This window comes from Apostichopus japonicus, chromosome 13 (genome assembly GCF_037975245.1).
Source record: "Apostichopus japonicus isolate 1M-3 chromosome 13, ASM3797524v1, whole genome shotgun sequence".
Classification (NCBI taxonomy): Eukaryota; Metazoa; Echinodermata; class Holothuroidea; order Aspidochirotida; family Stichopodidae; genus Apostichopus; species Apostichopus japonicus.
This window is the reverse complement of record NC_092573.1, coordinates 3,880,306-3,895,783: the sequence shown is the minus strand read 5'-3', so window position 1 is coordinate 3,895,783 and position 15,478 is coordinate 3,880,306. Positions and strand designations below refer to the sequence as shown.

At 38.6% G+C, this 15,478-nt stretch overlaps 1 protein-coding gene across 1 annotated transcript; it reads left to right on the top strand.

The window, feature by feature from the left end:
• The first annotated feature begins 87 nt into the window (after positions 1 to 87).
• LOC139978935 (ubiquilin-1-like) lies at positions 88 to 15,224 on the top strand. The gene is made up of 13 exons (XM_071989518.1): positions 88 to 322; positions 1,752 to 1,854; positions 2,546 to 2,592; positions 3,041 to 3,268; positions 4,093 to 4,218; positions 6,242 to 6,370; positions 6,875 to 7,004; positions 7,131 to 7,286; positions 7,903 to 8,051; positions 9,397 to 9,480; positions 10,097 to 10,212; positions 10,492 to 10,735; positions 11,843 to 15,224. Exons 1-13 carry the CDS (start codon positions 218 to 220, stop codon positions 11,978 to 11,980), a joined length of 1,755 nt encoding a protein of 584 aa, XP_071845619.1. The 5' UTR covers positions 88 to 217; the 3' UTR covers positions 11,981 to 15,224.
• Positions 15,225 to 15,478: the final 254 nt, after the last annotated feature.

The window sequence follows — 15,478 nt, the reverse complement described above, 5'->3', positions numbered from 1 at the left end:
GATACCTCAGCTTAACCATTTTTTCAGCGAAAAGCTTTTTCATCAATAATACTAGCAGAATACTTCCTCCTATTCTTTGATTTAAGTTTTAATTGAAATTTTCTAATAAAAAGAAACTGGAAGGACTATAGCCTGAAAGCCATTAGTTCTGATATAATTTCATTTTGAAAGAGATATTCTGATTAATCTAGTTACTTAGTTGTAAAAGTGAAAAATCATGGCTGACAAAAGTGAAGAAACACTGAGCACGATCGTCGTTTTTGTGAAAACACCACGAGAGAAAGAAGGAATAGAAATTTCACCCGGTTCAACAATTAAAGAGGTAGGTATCCTATTTCTTGTTTGCCTTTCATGTTTCAAAACTGTCATAGGTCGTCACTGTGCGCCTACCAAATGCTTTGAATTTTACAGCATTCAGCCTAGCCTAATGTTTGTTATGGTGTATGCTACAGTGTTGTAAGCCTAGCCCTATATAATTTGAGCAAGGCCAATTACGTATGCTAAACAGTGACATATATAGGCTAGGTATAGATAAACATCATACAATTTGGCTTAATTTTGAGCGCATTCAGCCTAATGTTTGATATTGTGTGCATTTTTCTAAGCCTACCCCTATTTTGAATTAGCTAATGCCTAGATATAGTTAGCCTAAATGGCATGGCCTAGTAATATTACATCACCAGGCCTAGCATAGGCCTATGCTACATTAATCAATAGGATCTAGTGCCATTCCGTCAAAGGTACATACTGGCATACCTTTCGGCCATAGGTTTCGATCCTTTCCTCCATGGCAAAGGCTCGAAACCTATGGCAGAAAGGTACATTTTAGGAATCAATTTTACCGTGGTGTACATGAATATGTCGGTGGAACTTTCTTTGAATCGCGTGGAAGAATAGTTACACTGTCTGCAAATGTGACGGATGCTGGATAGACTAAACTGTAGTTAAGATAAGATTGGGGAATTGATACACAGTCAGTAATGTACAGCTTGATTGAATAGTTTTAATTGTAAGTTCGTAAGAATCGATACACAGTCTTCAAATATATATAATAGTTGGTTGAATAAATCAAATTAGCTGATTGTTTATTAAAAAGTCTGATTCTGATTGTTGATTTAAATGACAGATTTTGCTGGCCTAGGTAGAGTGAAGTGAAGCAATATACAGTGCATATACAATGCAACCTCATGATGTGCTCTTTCGGCCATACAAAAAGTACTTTACCGTCATGGCGCAATGGCACTTTTTCTATGGCAGAAAGAGCACATTTTCTATGGTGGAGAGTACTGAATGACATGGCCTCAACCTCAATTTGGTTAGTTACAGGCATCCCCAATATGATTTAAGGCTATGCCACAACTATAGAATAACTTCTAATTTGAAGTTTCTACCATATTAAGTGTACTGTAAGACACTGTGAGGCCTAATCAACTCAACAGTTCCATGCTTGGTCAGCAAAATGTTTTACGAAAATGACATTTAGGGTAATCACACAGGGGCCTAGGCTAGTGTGGATTTGATTTTCTACATAGAGCCTATATCAGCTGTAATAGGTTCTTGTGTCATTAACTCATTGATTTTAATAGTGTGAAACTCAGCATATTGTGGTTACATTTTGTTAAAATGTAAATGCTAAATTATCCCTTGCATTTTTAAGAATCATTTTCTAAAAATCTATAAAGTTCATAAGGTAAAGTACTCAAAATTTACATTTAACTGGCCACTTATTTCTGAACTTTTTATGGATACAGTTCAAAGAAGTGGTTGCAAAGAAGTTCAAAACAGAAGAAAAGCTGTTATGCTTGATATTTGCTGGCAAGATCCTCAAGGATAATGAGACCCTTAAGCAGCATTGTAAGTATTTGTATTTTTACTCTGCAACTTGGTTAAGATCAGTAACTGGTTGTTTACTGCATGAAATATTTATCAGTAAACATAAAACGAACAGTTATTGACACTTTGAGAGAGCAAAGAAAAGTTGGCCATAACAGGATTTGGAGTGGTGGTGTCAGTCATGTACCTCTTATTGGGTCATAACTTGCAGTCTACATTGTGAGTATTAACCAGGCATCGCTCTGTTCTTTCCAAAAAAATAATCATAATAATAAAATAGGAAATCTGGTAGCAATGGACTGACATTCTCAGGAACATTGCATATGTTAGCAGTTATTACTTGAAGATACTGTACTACAATAATCATTTGCACATTGCATTTTCCCCCTTGAAAATTACATATAAGATAATAATTTGAACGTAAGGCCTCCACTTTGGTATGGCTTGACTAGGAAAGGAAATGTTTTGTATCCAACCTTAATATATTTAATAAATTGACCTCAAGTTTTAAGAGTAAGTCCAACAATGGATTTAGTACTGTAGGTATTTTCAGCAATCTTCAGCTTATTGTGGGTTGTCTTTAAAAGGTTGTTCTTCCACCAACAAACATGTCTAAATGTGTCCGTATATGTACAATATTGTGAATTGCAAGTAATTGTTTACATAATGCAATAAATATAACTTTTCTGATCTATTATTTTTGTATTTGTAGCCATTGGCGATGGTCTAACAGTGCACCTGGTCATCAGGTCAAACAAGGTGAGAGATGCGCTTCGCAGTTTATCATTCATTGATAATACTTTCTTGGCTTGCCACAAATTGATTTAATATAGTACTTCTAAGCACTTAAAGATCATTTCATGGGTTTTGTTTGGCAAGAATATTACTATTTGTCATAGTCTCAATTTAGTTTTATCAATTTATATATCTCATCCTCTCTACAATTTAAAAATGATATTTGCTTGCAGTAATATCTAACAAGCTCTATCAAACAAAGCTACTATCTAAAAGAAGGGGTGGGTCTGTAGACTGCTGCCTTAGAGAATGACAATGCCTTGGTACATGATTTACAAAGACATAAGTTACTTTGTAAGATAAACATTCAACATTTAACTGTACAGGACTGTTAGCTTCACCAACCTTGTACATAGGATCCAGGTATAGTTCACCAATTGACCTCCAAATGGAAACTTTATTTCCTCCACAGAGTCCAACAGATACCACATCTCCATCTCCGACTTCCCCAGCTCCGCAGCCCTCAGAAGCTAATAATTCCACGTCCACATCAAGTACAGGGAGTACCACTACTGGACCTGCTCCAAATACTGCTAATCCCTTATTTGGTAGCATGGGTGGCTTAGGGATGTCAGGTTTATCTGGCCTCGGTCTAGACTCGGCAAATTTCGCTCAGATGTCTCAGCAGATGCAACAGCAGGTACAGGTTCTTAAGTAATCTTTAAATTGAGTGAGATAACCTGGACATCCATCAGCCTAGGAGCTTGTCAAATTGTGATCAGTTTTGCTCGTAGTGTGATAGCACTATAAGAGGAAAAGTACTGTATGAATAACTTTTATTGATCCTTAAAAGGAAACTACAGTGCTCGCAAGGCAATAAAACATAAAAGAGTAAAGAAGTCAAACTAAAAAAAAAGAAAACCTGAAAAACAGCCGGCTGTGCAGAAAAGGCAACGTTTTAAATTAATATTATGAGTTTTAATAGTATGAGGAATGAAATATAGAGGATAGCAGGTTTTGGTAACAGAAGAAGACTTCCTGAGCATACCACTATGTCATAAGCTGGACATGGAGGGAGTGGTTACTGTCGGTCCAAAGGGACTCCAGCCTGCTAGGTACAAGGCAGTGGTGACCACTGTCCACCTCCTCCTGTACCTCTAATACATTAACTAATACGCTCCTTGCCAGTAATTGTAGCATTGCCCCCCCCCCCCCCCCAGCAAATTAGGCAGTTACGCCAAACCCCACACAATAGTCCAGCAGATGTTTTTCACCCAAAGGAAAGTCATTCAAGAAAGGAGCTTTACTTGAAAAAAAAAAACTGTATATAACACTCTTGCTAATTATATCCCATTCTCATGCTCTTTACCTTGGTATGAGGAATTTGACTATATGTAAGGAAGGTAAAAAAAACCAACAAAGTTCATTGAGTAGAAAATTGGGACTTGTCAAGAACAGTACCATGCACAGGAAATGTTCTTGTTATGATAGTTTTTATTGTTTTTATTTTCATTTCCATAACAGCTGATGTCTAATCCAGACATGATGAGACAGGTGTTAGATAATCCCATGGTACAGAATCTGATGCAGAATCCAGAAATGATGAGACAGATGATTATGGGGAATCCCCAGATGCAGCAGCTGATGGAGGTAAGTCTTGCTCACATATGGAATATATTCCATGAAAATATGGATCAGCTAAATATATATTTCTTGGGCCAGTGTAGTAAGTTTGAGACTGTCTTGAGAGAATTTTTTTTATCGTGATCATGGATTATTCAGCAAGCACCAGTATCGTCAGGATTTGTATTGTAAATTGGTCAACTTTGCCAAACAGGGCCAGCTACAGGGAGCTTTTTCTGACAAATTATCCTTCAAAATCCCGACCATTGGTTTATGTAATCTTGACAGTTGTGATGGACAAGTTTCCCAATTGGAATGTGGCCCATGTGGGAGGTATAATAGCTGTATTGACCCTCAGGCCTTTACACACTCAACCTTATTAGCAGGGATGTAAGTCTTCCGTATTTTTACGGAAATCCGTTTTTTTTTAAATTCAATTAAAGTTTCCACAAAATTGTACGAATATCAAAGACACAATGCGGCAAAAATGCCTGGCCCGTTGCAGCAAGCTAACTTCAATTTTCACTCATCAATCGACCAAAATACCATTTCCTGTTACACATCGCATTGCAATGTACAACATTGTGCCATGTGAACATCGTTGCGTACGTGCGAACTTCAAATCGCCATAGCTCATTTCTGTCATTGAAAAACCTTGCCTAATTCACATCTTCTTAACTGCTGGTGCTCGACATAAGTTTCGGAATTAACGCTTGTGATATTTGTGAGCGGCGGAAATCTACGGGATTCGCATATGATAGTTAATATTTGTGATCGCATTCGAATGTGAGACTGTTTTTTATTTCGGAGTTCGCTGCGACGTATTCGTAACTTTGAGCTAGCCTAACATAACGATAGTGTGTAAGTAGTCAGAACTAGGAGTAGGATGTGTTAGCGCTAATACTTTTGAGCTAGCATAGCGATAGTGTGTAAGTAGTCAGAGCTAGGATGTGTTAGGACGGCATTCACCCGGGGTCTCCGAATAGTTTTCCGTATTTTTTTTTTGGGCTGCACTTACATCCCTGTATTAGACATGAACCAATCCAAAGACACAAGCAAGTTTAACTAGGGATATCATTGAGCCACACGTTTTGTTGTAGTTTCAATGGATTTCCTTACTTGCAACCTTTAGTTTTTTTGTCATAATATCAGGTTTTGAAATGCCAAAGTCTAAGATATTGGAAGTTGTTACGATGACCTACTGTTATTGGATTCAGTGTCAGCACTGATTACATTCACCCTGAAAATATGAAAAAGAAAGAGAAAGGGAAAGTACTGGTCCCCCCCCCCTCCCCTCTTAAGGAACAATACATGTCATGACTTTGTTTTAGTACTTAGCTAAAGATGATGGTTAGCTTTGCTCCTGCTTTATCATTCCTCTCAATTAAATCGCTGATTCCATTGGCGTAGGAAGTTACTTTTGAGTGGGGGGGCTGAAGACTGATGGCCGGCCTTGGGGAGGGGTCTAAGGGGAGGGGGTGTCCCCCTCCCCTTTGGATTTTTTTGCATTTCCAGGTGGCCTCAGATGCAATTTGGTGCAATATAGCACACTTCAACACCCACTCCATTTTGTAAACTTAATTTTGTATTTTCACCTGGCCTTAGATGCAATTTGGTGCTCCAAATGAGATTTTTTTCTCATTTGGAAATGAAAAAGGGGTTTTTTGACTTGCGAAGTGGGGGGGCGGAATGATACTTCCGCCCCTCCACATTTTTCACTGGGGGGCTGGCGCCCCCCAGCCCCCCCGGTTCCTACGCCCTTGGCTGATTCTGTCTAGAAGATTATTTTCCTTTCGCTTGCTTGCAAAGGGCAAACCAAACTGAATTTTCGTACAAATCACTGCAAATGTTCATCAATTGGGAGATATGTTGTGTATGTTTTGTATCTATTTTGTCATTGTACTTCAAGTGTGCATAATCTGAGTGGGCACTAAACTGTCTTAAAGGCAAACATGTCCCCCATGCCATGAAGTTTGGCATGAATACGGCACATTAGTCTTCCACTGCAGTGTGTGTTCTAATTGCTTTGAAAACGCACTCTCTATTTCAGAGGAATCCTGAGATCGCACACATGCTAAATAATCCAGAGCTTTTACGGCAGACGATGGAGATTGCCAGGAACCCAGCAGCAATGCAAGAGATGATGAGGACGCAGGATAGAGCACTGAGTAACCTTGAGGTACTCAATATTTAATTTTTGACGTCGTTGTTTTACATCCATCGAAAAGCATTGGGGGTAGTCGCAGATAGGTTGGGTCTGTTGGGCGATGCCACATAAGACAGACTGCTATTGTATGGCGTGTTGCTCATGCCACAACATGTAACGTACCACAAGAGCAGGGGTTCTGGTGTTACAAATGGAAAACAAAAATCGAGAGGAAGTTGGAATCATATTTTGGGATATGCTGTTATAGATACTCGCAACTGTTACAACATGTTTCATTATGTTTAAAGAAACACTGCACTAATATCTTAGTCTGGTGGAAAGTTGATGTTGTAATATGTTATTGTTAGTAGTATAGCAAGCAGCCGCTTTAATTATTGTAGTTCTCCTTTAGATTTCTCTGTCCGACATTGACTCATGCTGATAAAGCTTACCGAGCCCTGAATATGAGCGTAGTTTGACTTAAAAGATGCAACAATGAAAAGTCTGACATTTTGTTCACCATTTGATTTTTACCAGAGTCTACCTGGTGGCTATAACGCCTTACGCAGGATGTATACAGATATCCAAGAACCTATGATGAATGCAGCTCAAGAACAGCTCACTGGAAATCCATTTGCAGCACTTGCCAACAGCGGGACTACACAAGGTAAGTGGGCATCGACTCGTTTATCAGTGACAAGCTCAACAGCCATCTCAACCTCAATATGTGTTGATCTGTTCAGTTTTAAGTCTTTTTCAATTTGATAACAAATCGGTTTTTACTGTCTCTCAGGGAGCACGTCGAGTCAGCAGGGAAGGGAAAATACGGCACCATTACCGAACCCTTGGGCCTCACCAGGATCAGGGTCAACTTCATCTGGTTCTTCAACAACGGCTACAAGTTCATCCAGTAACTCTCGGCCCCAAACACAGACACCTCTGCAAGGTGGTGAGTTAGTGTGCTACTTTCCTATTAAGACTGCCAGGCTGTTATATAATAGGGATTAAAGCAGAGAGTTGACTAGGCACAGCCACAGAAAAAGAAAAGAAATACATACCCATGTTAGGTTGGTAACCTAGGGTTACAAGCCAAATTTGGTATCTTACATCATGGCAAGTGTCTTGCTTACTGTAGCAAATTCGAAAGTAACATCCACCTCTGTTGGTTCACTGTTGGTTCTGTAAGTTATTTGAAGCTTGTGGCCTAGTAATTTGTACCGAGATATCAGTCTAAACAGTGTTGTAAAGGAACATGTATATCGATGCTGTAAACAATTGTTATTGGTGTCTTGTACATAGTATTCACCTGCACCTTTACAGGGAAGATGCTCCCTCATAGGATAACCCTGCATTGCATTACAGTAGTATAGGTCATGAATGGCACCACTAGCCATAGTTACAGCTATGATTTTAGATGTGATGATTTAATTTGGCTGGCATTCTTGTGAGTTAAAATTTTTTAATTTCCGTGTAAGAAATAAAGTTCTCCGACTGCGGTATTTGGGAAGAAAAACTACTTCAAATATATCTCTGTATGAACTGATTCCTTTTTCTGTTCACTACAGCTGGTCCACATGTTTACAATAGCCCTGGAATGCAAAGCTTGTTATCTCAAATTGCTGGAAACCCAGATTTGATGCAAAACATGATGTCAACACCGTATATGCAGGCTATGATGCAGAGTATGCAGTCAAACCCACAGTTAGCATCACATGTGAGTATTATCTATCAAACCTACAGTTAGCATCACATGTGAGTGCTATCTATCAAACCCACAGTTAGCATCACATGTGAGTATTATCTATCAAACCTACAGTTATCATCACATGTGAGTGCTATCTATCAAACCCACAGTTAGCATCACATGTGAGTATTATCTATCAAACCTACAGTTAGCATCACATGTGAGTGCTATCTATCAAACCCACAGTTAGCATCGCATGTGAGTATTATCTATCAAACCTGCAGTTAGCATCACATGTGAGTGCTATCTATCAAACCCACAGTTAGCATCACATGTGAGTATTATCTATCAAACCTGCAGTTAGCATCACATGTGAGTATTATCTATCAGACCTACAGTTAGCATCACATGTGAGTGCTATCTATCAAACCTACAGTTAGCATCACATGTGAGTATTATCTATCAAACCTACAGTTAGCATCACATGTGAGTGCTATCTATCAAACCTACAGTTAGCATCACATGTGAGTATTATCTATCAAACCCACAGTTAGCATCACATGTGAGTATTATCTATCAAACCTACAGTTAGCATCACATGTGAGTGCTATCTATCAAACCTACAGTTAGCATCACATGTGAGTATTATCTATCAAACCCACAGTTAGCATCACATGTGAGTATTATCTATCAAACCTACAGTTATCATCACATGTGAGTGCTATCTATCAAACCCACAGTTAGCATCACATGTGAGTATTATCTATCAAACCTACAGTTATCATCACATGTGAGTGCTATCTATCAAACCCACAGTTAGCATCACTTGTGAGTGCTATCTATCAAACCCACAGTTAGCATCACATGTGAGTGCTATCTATCAAACCCACAGTTAGCATCACATGTGAGTATTATCTATCAAACCCACAGTTAGCATCACATGTGAGTATTATCTATCAAACCTACAGTTAGCATCACATGTGAGTGCTATCTATCAAACCCACAGTTAGCATCACATGTGAGTATTATCTATCAAACCTACAGTTAGCATCACATGTGAGTGCTATCTATCAAACCCACAGTTAGCATCGCATGTGAGTATTATCTATCAAACCCACAGTTAGCATCACATGTGATCGTTATCTATCAAACCCACAGTTAGCAAGTGTTATCTATCAAATTTACACTTGGCCTTGTAACACACAAACTGGATAAAGGTCCCACATTTTCCTGGCAAAATAGAACTTTGTATTTGCCTAATGTGATGATTCACACCCATCCTCCCCACCCCCACTCAATGGTTGTCTTAGAAACTGTTAAACTATTAAACATTACATGTAGATGTGTTTTGATCTTTTGTTGATTGTTTTTGCAGATCGTTCGTAGCAATCCAATGCTGGAAGGAAACCCAGAGATGCAGGAACAAATGTTACAGATGTTACCAACCTTCCTAAACCAGGTAAAAGTCACTATCTACATTTCCTCTTTGTCTTCAGTTCTGTTGAGAATTACAATGTAACTCACACCAAGCATAGTATACCTTCTGCTTTTAGTAGCAATAAATTATCTCTGGAGACACTCTCATGAAAAGTTCAAAGCATTTCTCTAATGCATTAAATATCTGTTCGCAACACACAATTTATAAAAGCAAAAAGCATACTCATGGCTATGTATGTAATAAGAACAACATTTCTATGACAGTTTTGTGGGTTATGCAGCTTTACACAGAAGCAGTCACATATCCATACATCTTGGAAACATAGCCCCCTTTTAAGAGATTATTGTTAGTTTTAGAGGAAAATATCTTGAAATAAAAGTGTTATTTGATGTTCAAAAGTTATGCAAGCAATGTAAAGGTTTGAATGTTTTTAATAGATCATGTTTGAGTAGTGTCTTCCCAGTTTATACAAATCAAACTGGCAGTTTACAAGTCTAACCCCAGCACTTTGTATTAACTGATGTCATCATATCTGAGCCCCAGCACTTTGTATTAACTGACGTCATCAACTCATCATATCCAAGTATTGCCATGTCTTTCATAACTTTTCGGTTCGAAAACTATCTTTAACATATAGATGCAGAATCCAGAGGTCCAGACAGCGATGAGTAATCCTCGTGTTTTGCAGGCTATTCTTCAGATTCAGCAGGGAATGGCCGACTTGGCGAATGAAGCACCGGCTCTTCTACCAGCGTAAGTGATGTCTCATAATATCTAGTAATATGCATTCCTAACATCCATATGTGTCCTCACAGAACAGTTTTCAAATTGCAACTTGCATTAACAACCTTCTGCAAGAGTAGGTGAAAGTCCTGTTCTTTTTGGGCTGTACGGTTGTTCAATTCTTACAAAAAATGAACCTCCATTCCAGCACAATGCTTTGAATCTCTTTTGTGTTACCCGTCATCATCCTTCAGTGTGTATTTGAGTTGCAGTCAGTTAATATATGTATATATACCTTTGTATTCTTAGGTTTGGGGGTGGTGTGGGTACAGCACCTGGAACCACAACGCCTACAGCTTCATCCACGACAAGTACTCCTGCAGGGTCTGCGGGAACCACTACAACCCCTTCAACAGGTACCACCACAACCCCTTCGAGTGGCACTACCACTACCCCAACCCCTGCCCTGGGGCAGAATAGCCAGTGGGGGGATCTCATGACACAGATGCTTCAAGCAATGTCCACTGGTCAGCCAAGTCAGGGCAACAGTCAGGTGAGTCTCAATAAGCAACGTCTTGTAACTCAAGAAAACCTATGATATGGTGACGATGGTATTTCAATGTCTGAATAGGATGAATTTGCCTTTCTCTTTTAACCAAGAGGAGTTTTCAAACAATCTTAGGAGACAGAGAAAGTAGGGGGGGGGGGGGGGGAATGGCACCTGAGTTTTTGTATTTGATACAATTTGATGGCTTGTAACAAAGGGTGCAAGGGTGTAAGGTGCTCAAATGGTTAATTGAAATAAATTAATAAAAGAAAAAGCTGGTCAGGGTTAAACAGTGGGATAAAACAGAAGTAAAAAAAAGTAAAGAAGTTTCTACGTTCAAGCATATCCTCATTTATGGTTTTCCACATTGATACCCTAACAGTGATAGACACATGTAAGACCAAGCCTAAGGTTAACTGGAGGACTTTTGATTTCATAAGAAAAGTGGGTCTTTTAAGCATAATGAGGGAGCGTCTCTAATGTAATAGTCATGGTAGGAAATGTTCTGATGAATTCCAGGAAGGTAAAGTTTATTCCTTCTCTTAGGGATGAAACTGTAGTGACAGTTATAAATAGGCCAGTATGGAAAATTCTTGAATGGGGTAGGAAATAAAACTGAACAGCTGGGCTCCGTGGGTGCATACCCCCCAACTTGGCTTTACCCTGAGGCTCACAGTCTCATCTATATATATCATCTCACGATGCAAAATCTCAAATATCACCTGCAAAAATCTAACATGGAGTAAACCTAACTGGATGGAGGACATTTGCAACGTCAAAGGAAGCTTCCAAAGAATGTAGTCATGCTTTCCACATACATAATTTGTTAGAATGTTAAATTGTTACCTTCTTAGTTGACGTAACAGTCAACAGGACTTAATTTTTTTCGGTGGGGGGGGGGTTGGGAGTTGGGAGGAGGGACAAAGGTTAACCCTTTCGGGTTGTGTGTGTTGGGTGAGGTTGGCATGGTAGATCTGACTGAGGTTATTTACCATGAAAAGACTGTTTTACTCATTCTATTATGTAATATGATTTAGCTTATTTTGATACAGATTTGGAAAAACTGTCTGTAGTTTTCATGCTGTATCCTGTATGTTTCTTCTTCTATTGTAGATTCCCGCAGAGCAGAGATATCAAAGACAATTAGAACAGCTGGCGGCGATGGGGTTTGTGAATAGAGATGCTAACATCCAAGCATTGATAGCAACGAATGGCGATGTGAACGCTGCCGTGGAGAGACTAATACTCTAGCGGTGAACTAAACGGAACGTCTCGCTACGCGACGCTGACGACACATCCTTATTAAGCGGTAAAAATAAGAAGCCATAAATGGGTGCTTGTACACTAATGATTGTGTAAGGGCACATGCATGACAAAATTCTAAGTACATGTCACCAAATATTGGAGTTATCTATAACAAGATTTCAAGGTAAAAAGGAATAAAAACCCCCGCAGCAGACAACACCTGGGGGTGAATTGGCGACCAATTTCGTCAAGCGGTGTAACCACGGTCATTCGGTAGGGGCAATTTTGGACTTTTTGCTGCAGTTATTAGTGTCATCATGTTATACTGGGTGGACCGGTAGATTGGCTGGTATCGTTTTGCAGCGACCAACCTTCATCACAACCGAAAAAATAAACCATTTTTAATTTTTCAATGGTGTTTGTGGAAGCAAACTAAGTTGTATTTTCCTATTGATATGTTAAATATTTAATTAAATTGTGAAGTAATCTGTATTAGAAGAAGATGAAGTAAGCGTATATGTGGTGTGCTTTCTCACCCCCCCCCCCCAAGTCTTAACCAGGGAATAATTTTAGCGTCTACATTTTGCATAGCTCCATTCAGCTTGTGAATTTATTTTACCATATATTCAAAAGTTTCTTTGTACAAAAGCTACTATGAAAGGTTTTTTTTCTTTTTTTATGTAGCAAATTTTGTCAGTGCGCTTAGCAGTTTGCAATTTGGTCGTCGGATGAACTATTCCCCGTTAACCAAACCAATGGCTCTTCTCTTCATTAAACAGTGTTGTTTTTAGAGATCACAACACTCTATTATCTTCTAAGTGATTGGTGGCAATCATATTCAATATGTCACTACTCACAGTAATTTCTATTTTACAAAGACTTGTCCCAGCCTGAAAGCATTTACATTCTACTGTATGTTTTACTCAGTGTTATTTTATAATTATTCAGATATTTCAACAACTTGTGACAGTTGGAGTGTCTATTACCTGGCTACAAAAAAATTTAAAGGGCCTCGATTCCTCACGTTCCACAAACAGAAAATTCTTGCTGTTGAAATGTGATGATTTGCATTGGATTTGCACTGGAAATTTGCATTCTAGGGTCTAAAGCTGCACATCAGGGACAAGACTGCTTTTGATGTGTACGATATCGTTGAGCATCACAGCTGAGGAGAGAACTATTAAAAGTAATGAAGTTCACCTAACGATTAGAGGTGCGACTTTGATGCATCCTTTGAAATTGAAAGTGTCGTTCACAGAAAAGTTTGATCCCACCACAAATTGGCACTTGATTGGCAAAGCTTTGTCAAACGGGATCAGGTGTCGTCACTTATACGATTTAACCCCAAAATAATGTTTAAATTGAAAAGAAAGTCGTTTCAGTACTTTGACCTCTGTCTGTTCTTCATTCGTAATTGCTCATTGCAGCCTTTTTACATTACCACAGAGCCGTCTGACCGATGTATAAATTATGGTTTTAAGTTTTGTTTATCCGGCGGTGCAATGTGAAATATTTTTTAAATTGATTTATTGAGTATCGGTTTTCAGTATAAATAATCATTTGGTATGGATCTCCACATTTACGATATGACAAGTTTATCGCGATTAGATTGTTTTCTACTTTAGTGTTGTGGTGTACAGAGTCAGCTGTATCTAAAGCATCGTAGAAAAGTATAGTGTCAATAAAATCTCTACTCTCTGCCTGCCTCGTAATACAAAACAATATTAGCATGTTTCAGTTAATGATAACTGGTGATGGTGAATACTTTCAACAGTTCTCACTTGAAATATCTGATACTAATATCAAACATTTTGTAATTAAGCCTAGAGAAGCATTTATCTTTTTCTACTGAGTCTGGGAGGGGGGGATGGAGTTATTTTGTTGCCTGTAATTCTAGGAATGCCTCTGTTGCAGCCTTCTCATATCTCTGGATAGACCTATGGACAGAGGTGTAAGACTGAAAACATCTCTTCTCACCCCACCACTCATGTAGCATGCTTTATCACCAAATCATTTTCAAATAGTCAAAGTTTACAGAGAGGTTGCTGCCTAAAAGTTTGGGGTAAAAAAAAAAAATGACATTTATGCCCACACAGGCATTTTATACCCAGTAAGCTCTCATTCGCCTGCACACGTTATTTCTTGTTCTAAATGCTGATATTCCGTTACGTAATCAAAGTCAGAAAACTTACCGGTTAATAATGAAAATACTTTGAAAACAGAATATTTGTAGAAGCTTTCCATAAAGTTGGCTACCTAACCCTGGACTTAATTATATCATTGCTACATGAATGTATGGTTATCCTGTACTTGTCTGTGCCTGCTATAATAAGCTGAGAAAAGATTTTGTTTAAATGTAAATTTCTTTGAAACTTCATAGATTGTATACATTGTGGATAGGGGTGGATGTCAGGGGGTAGTGTGAAGCAAAGATAATGTAAAAAGGGAACAATGTCAATTCACCTTACTTTGTTAAAGCTACATTTTGCTTTGCATTTGTCTTGGTTTGCATCATTTTGACCAGGTCAAGTGTCATTTGCATATAATAGGATACCCTACAACCAAACTATTAGAATGTGTGGATAAAATCATTTGGCTCTTTGAGTTTATTTACTGTTTTATCCGTTACAGAAAATTTCCGGTGCCATACATTTATTTAATGTTTTACTTTACAGACATTTTGAGGTTCATCATGTGTAATTTGATTGTTCTTCGTGCTAATTTGCGACTCAGGCCTGATTAGAGGGGGAGAGAGTTCAAAGGAAAAGGGGGGGGGGGGAGGGGAGGAGCTACAGTAAAGCTCCAGGGTCATTTATTGGGCTGGGGGAAATATGGTATAAATGATAATTTATTCTCAGTTTCACAATATACCTTGAGTAAAATGAAGATTACAAGAAAGGGGGCCTGGTAGAATTTCCCCGGTAACCAGGCCTCTCTTTTGACGCCTCTTGGTGGACTAAAGTAAAAAACATTTTACGGTACCTCGTCTCTAGTTACCAGTGGTGTATGCTGTATCCAAGATTGAGGCAAATTCAATGCAAACTACAGTCAAGTTGGAAGGATCTTTTTTAGATGGTTGGAATGTTTTCAAGTGGATACAACCTGATCATGTTTTACTCCAACCATTATCACATGTCATACTCTGCTTATGCTAATTCCCCGTGTTGTAATTAATAGTGTTTATGTCAAGGCAAAATTGCATATTGTGAATATCTAATACACAAATATGTTGAATCACCTAAGACATCAACCTGCTGGTCGTCGTATCTTTTTCTCGTCCTTTCCGTCTCACTTCTCTTTACTACCTTTACAGAGAGTATGCTAAGTATTTATGATAAAAAGATTATTTCATATTTGGTGTATTTTTCTGTTTGTTTTTCACAACAAATTGTGCATTCCAGTCCAATCTACGTTAATATCCCAGATTCGCTGTATGACCCACCGGCATGCCGAATGTCAAAAATTTCATATTTTTCACGTTAAAGGGAGAGCCTGTGGTTTGGC

What these genes read in the sequence shown, in the direction of transcription:
- LOC139978935 (XM_071989518.1), top strand. Translation starts at nt 218, where the DNA reads ATGGCTGACAAAAGTGAAGAAACACTGAGCACGATCGTCGTTTTTGTG. An exon ending in GCACCGGCTCTTCTACCAGC is followed by an intron (nt 10,213 to 10,491) that starts GTAAGTGATGTC and finishes TTGTATTCTTAG; the next exon opens with GTTTGGGGGTGGTGTGGGTA. An exon ending in CAAGTCAGGGCAACAGTCAG is followed by an intron (nt 10,736 to 11,842) that starts GTGAGTCTCAAT and finishes CTTCTATTGTAG; the next exon opens with ATTCCCGCAGAGCAGAGATA.